Raw genomic sequence first — 5,049 nt, forward strand, 5'->3', positions numbered from 1 at the left:
TTTGCATGATTAGTGTCATTTATTTTGTGCTAACTGCCTTCAACAACGGAATTCTCTTTTCCGATAATCTGTTGGAGTGACCATTAAATCCATGGAACCAGGCATCTAATTTATGCTAGGCATACACTGTGTGATATTTTCTGTTGCTGGTTTTCAGCTCCTGCTCACGCTGTACTATACGGGGGAATCGTAGGGTTTGAAAGTCCACATCTCACAAGACACGTAGGCTACTCACTCTACACGACCCGAAGGTCGGATGCAACCAGAATGCTCACACTATAGGCCTACGACTCGACAGGCTTGCTTTCCGGAACTGCAGAAGCAGTTCAATAAAGACACTTTGCACCACACTAAAGTTTGTTGGTAGAATGGACAGTGTGCTGGATTTCTTTTCACTTCACGGAACTACAGAAGACCAAAAATTTGGAAGGGAGTTGGGGTGAGTTGGGGTGTGCGCTCAAAAGCGAGCATGTGTTCAAGGCAATTTGTGCCTGCTTTTTGTGCATGGGTAATGTCCAATCGTGTCATAGCACTACTTCAACAGTAGGCCTACGATTCACTCACAAGGGGCGACCAGGATTTCAAACTCTTTTCTTCCAACCATACGACAGCAGATCGAAAGCTGGTTGTGAAGTGAAATCACACCTTGTGAGCCCGGCATTAGAAGTGCATAGAATCTTCGTTTGAAATGCAGACAGTATCAAAGTGATAACGTTGTAGGAACCATGCACATGGCACACAGCATTTCAAACGAAGATTCTAGGCACGTCTAGATTATCTAATCACAAGATTCTGGTGCATCTGGAATGGTTCCCACGACTTTACAGACAGACAAAAATACCCTATTCTAATGGACTGATAAGCAGGATAGTAATGGCCTTCGAAGTCGACCGGTTCCATGAAGTTAATGTCTTGGCGAAACCAGCTTGTTCTCCGTGCTGCGCATGTCGCCGGACTTCTAAGCCTCTGCCTCGCCATTCACTTTGGGGAACTGGTCACCTCATCGGCCATTATCCATGTTACATTTTTTCATTGTGTTTTTTTTTTTTTTTTGGGGGGGGGGGGGCCTTTATTTGACAGAGCAGGGAAGGTAATGACATGAAGCGAGTGGGGAGGGAGAGATGGGGAAAGGTCGGCAAAGGACCCAAGCGGCAATCGAGTTGGCCACATAGCAGATGAATGCTCTACCATTTGTGCCACGGGAGGGCCTTTCATTATGAAATTAAAGGATGTTTTAGTCACATTATCTCAAACTGGCTCTCGCCAGATAAATATGTTTGCACCTTGCTCCACAAATAATAAATATGTTTGCACCTTGCTCCACAAATATTCATCTGGTAGCCTATATGGCCGTATGATTATCTTTCCGAAAGCGTGGTTCTACACACACACAAAATACTTGTTTGACATTTTCTATGGTGTGCCTCTTTCACTTCTCACAGATTTGACAATACAATTGAGATTCCTAAATTGATAACTCCATGAGAGTGACCAACAAAAAACTCTCTCTTTTTTCTTCCTTTTCCCCTTCCTGACTATGTTTAACCTCTTTGACTATGGCCATTCGTGATGGTTCAATGCTGCTTTTGCTGGGAAGTGCTCATGTGCAATTTGCCATTCCAAATGCATTTTGGTTAGAATATGTCACATCCTTGAATATCCTGCGATCCTGATTGGTTCGAGCGCCTCACGACCATGCAAGAGGGGGTAAATAAGAAAACCCGCTCAGATTCATGTGTAGCTCGCCAAGCTGAGAGGAAACAGGTGAAGCACGAGCTAACTCGATATTCATACATATTTCATTGGTCTTCCTGTAATTTTCCTTTTAAGAGGCTTTGTTGTCACTATCAGTGATTTTCATTTTGTAGTTTAATCAATTATTCACTTTGTGTTCACTGTGACTTAACCAATGTGTTATGTTATATCGTAAAGTGAAGTGAACCATATATCATATTCATATATTCCAGTATATTGTCATATATTTCAGTGCCACCTACCACACTGTCACTGAAACGTTACAGTGAGAAGATTCTGCTGGCCACCTGCTGTAGTTTTTGAGGAATGTGGAGATGGCACACACAGTAGACCTTTAAATATTTCACATTATCAAATATCGATAGCAGAATGTGAGGGAGTGAATGTGATATGCTGCGAATGTCAGCACAGTGCAGAATTAACTTGGACCCCCCCAATCTCATCCCACTCCACCCCTGTTTCATGCAGAGCTTAGAATTAACATCAGGCTGAAGGCTGCCATGACATTATATTACCCCGACTCTAACCTCCCCCCCTAGCCAGGCCGACCGTACCCTCCTAGTGACGCAACAGCTTCAGCGTTGCTACCAGTCAGCTCAAGAGCAATGCAAGTACTTTCTGAGTTCCCGCAAATACGGGAACTCCTCCCAACATTTTTTGGGAAGCAAACAATCATTAGCAAACCAAGGGAGGCCATTTGGGAAAGTCGATGATAATCAGGCTCACCCCATCGCCACCCCACACCCCTCAGAACAGTCAAACATTACCCCCCCCCCACACACACACACACACACACACCCCACACACACACACACACACACACACCCCACACACACACACCATGCCACAACAACATTGCACCAACTTGAAACCCCTCATCCACAAAACCCCCCCCCCAAAAAAAAATAAAAAAATAAAAATAAAAATACACAGCCAACCCCCACACAGCTCCTCATCCCTGTCCATGACTCTAATACACCCCCCCCATCTCCCACCACACCCGGCCATGACACTATCCTGACTCCATCCCTCCTCCCCTCATGCCTGCCCACCCACACCATTTTTCCCTTAAACTCTTCACCCCTCTTCCCGTTGCCTTGACCCCACCCCCCAAACTCTGACTCCCCCGAGACCTCACATCAGCAGCCTTAGGAGAGAGAGAGGGGGCTGGATGTGTGTGTGCATGTGTGTGTGTGTGTATATGCGTATAAGTGAAAGAGAGCGTGCACATGTGTGTGTGTGTGTGTGTGTGTTTGTGTGTGTGTGTGTGTGTGTGTGTGTGTGTGTGTGTGTGTGTGTGTGTGTGTGTGTGTGTGTGTGTGTGTGTGTGTGTGTGTGTGTGTGTGTGTGTGTGTGTGTGTGTGTGTGTGTGTGTCCTCATTATTGCCCTGAGGAGGGCCATTAAAGGGCCGAGCGGTTTGGCTGATGCCTTGTGATTGGCCGAGTGGTTTGGCTGATGCCTTGTGATTGGCCGAGTGGTTTGGCTGGTGCCTCGTGATTGGCCGAGTGGTTTGGCTGGTGCCTCGTGATTGGCCGAGTGGTTTGGCTGGTGCCTCGTGATTGGCCGAGTGGTTTGGCTGGTGCCTCGTGATTGTTGTTTAATGTTTTTGGTTGGAACGCTCGTTCCTCGGAATCAGCAGATGTTCCCTCGGAAAGAATAAGAAAATCACCATGGGAATCTGCACACACACACACACACACACACACACACACACACACACACACACACACACACACACACACACACACACACACACACACACCCTTCCATTCCTTTTCACTTAGTCCACTTGTAACCCACTATCAAAAAGTCCCAACAAAGGGAACAAAAGTGGCCCTAAAAATAACCATTTTCTCATAGTCTGTATATACCCGTCTGTGCCCTTACATATTAGGGGTTTGTGGTCGCATTGTTTTGACCAGAGCTAAACATGAGAGAAAATGAGTCAGTACAAATTCGCCCCCACCATGCCTGATGGGAATAAGATAGTAAACAAACTGGAGGAGACACACTCACACTATCGCCTGATGGTTCTCACAGTTCTTACCAGAGAGAGTTAGAGAGAGAGAGGTTCCATTGGCCCATTGTTTCCGGGTTCTATAATTGGGGGGGAAACCCCCCTTTAGGCAGACCTAGGCAGACCTGAGGACTGTTCTATTCAATGCTAGGAGCATTATGACACGCCCCTTTAGGCAGACCGGAACCTGGTCACGTTAGGTGCCCATAGCAACCTATTATGTTGGCATATCTCTATAGGCCTACTTAAAGAATCTCTGGTTCTTACTGGGTTCTGAATCCTGTGTTGCCAGATGTGTCTGACCAAATCCCGCCCAAAAGGTTCTCAAAAACTGCCAAAATGTGCTAAATTCCGCCCAAATTCAACAAATTACATTGACTTCTATGGGCACAAAACGGCTAAAAAAAACGCCAAATGGCAAATTTTTCCCATTTTTGCCCGCCGACGCTCATCTCAAGTAGCCCAATTGGGCGGGCACCCGCCCAATCTGGCAACACTGACTGAATCCCACATAAACCATACATGAAGGAAGGAAGTGAAGGACAGCACTCTTCAGATGTTTTCTTTGTTTAGCGTGTAATGGCGATTGTGCTGTATTTCGCTTCCTTCATTCAATAAGACAGCAAAGAAAAGATCCCCTAATATTGTGACACTAGAAATAATGCTATTCTACCATAGCCTCGTAATCAGAGAAGGATAACTTAGTATAATATTCTAAGAAGAGGAGGATCACTTAGTATAATATTCACACTATCGCTGTGTCTCAGTTGGCAGTGCACTGACGTCTAGTGCACACAGTGCACTGAGGTCTTTAGTGCACACTGACTTCTCAGTGTGAGTGCCCTCTGCACTGAAACATAGGCCGTGTCTCAAATGCCGCACTTGTGCACTTCGGGTACTGTTTTTCAGTGCCTAGGGCGCTCACGCTGAAAATTTCAGTTGAGCCAGTTCACTGAAAGTGCCAGGATGATCCCCTAACAATGGCGGGAAAATGCAGTGCTTCAATGATGGACACTGCGGCGGCCATATTGACAATGACACGGAGGAAATGTGGCATTCAGTTCGGTAGAAGAGTTTGGTGAACGGTCTCCTAATTCTGTAAGTAATGTTGATGGCACACCAACCTTTTCATGCCAACCAAAGTATTGTATGTGTGATTGCTGTCCTTTGGGGTGAAGGACATGGAAATACAAGCACCAGACGCTGTGCATTGTTAACAGTAGCCAACTCATATTTTGGCGAGCTAATGCCATGCTCAGCCATCACTTCCAGCAAG

General features: G+C 46.0%; 1 protein-coding gene across 1 annotated transcript in view; it reads right to left on the minus strand.

Annotated features, from left to right (window-relative positions):
- Window positions 1-284: 284 nt before the first annotated feature.
- Window positions 285-5,049, minus strand: part of npy8br (neuropeptide Y receptor Y8b) — a 16,681-nt gene continuing 11,916 nt past the window's right edge. The window contains exon 5 of the mRNA XM_063195897.1: window positions 285-313. Within this exon, the coding sequence (XP_063051967.1) occupies window positions 285-313 (29 nt within the window). The remainder of the gene's footprint in view (window positions 314-5,049) is intronic.

Source organism: Engraulis encrasicolus, chromosome 3, assembly GCF_034702125.1.
Source record: "Engraulis encrasicolus isolate BLACKSEA-1 chromosome 3, IST_EnEncr_1.0, whole genome shotgun sequence".
In the NCBI taxonomy this organism is placed as follows: Eukaryota; Metazoa; Chordata; class Actinopteri; order Clupeiformes; family Engraulidae; genus Engraulis; species Engraulis encrasicolus.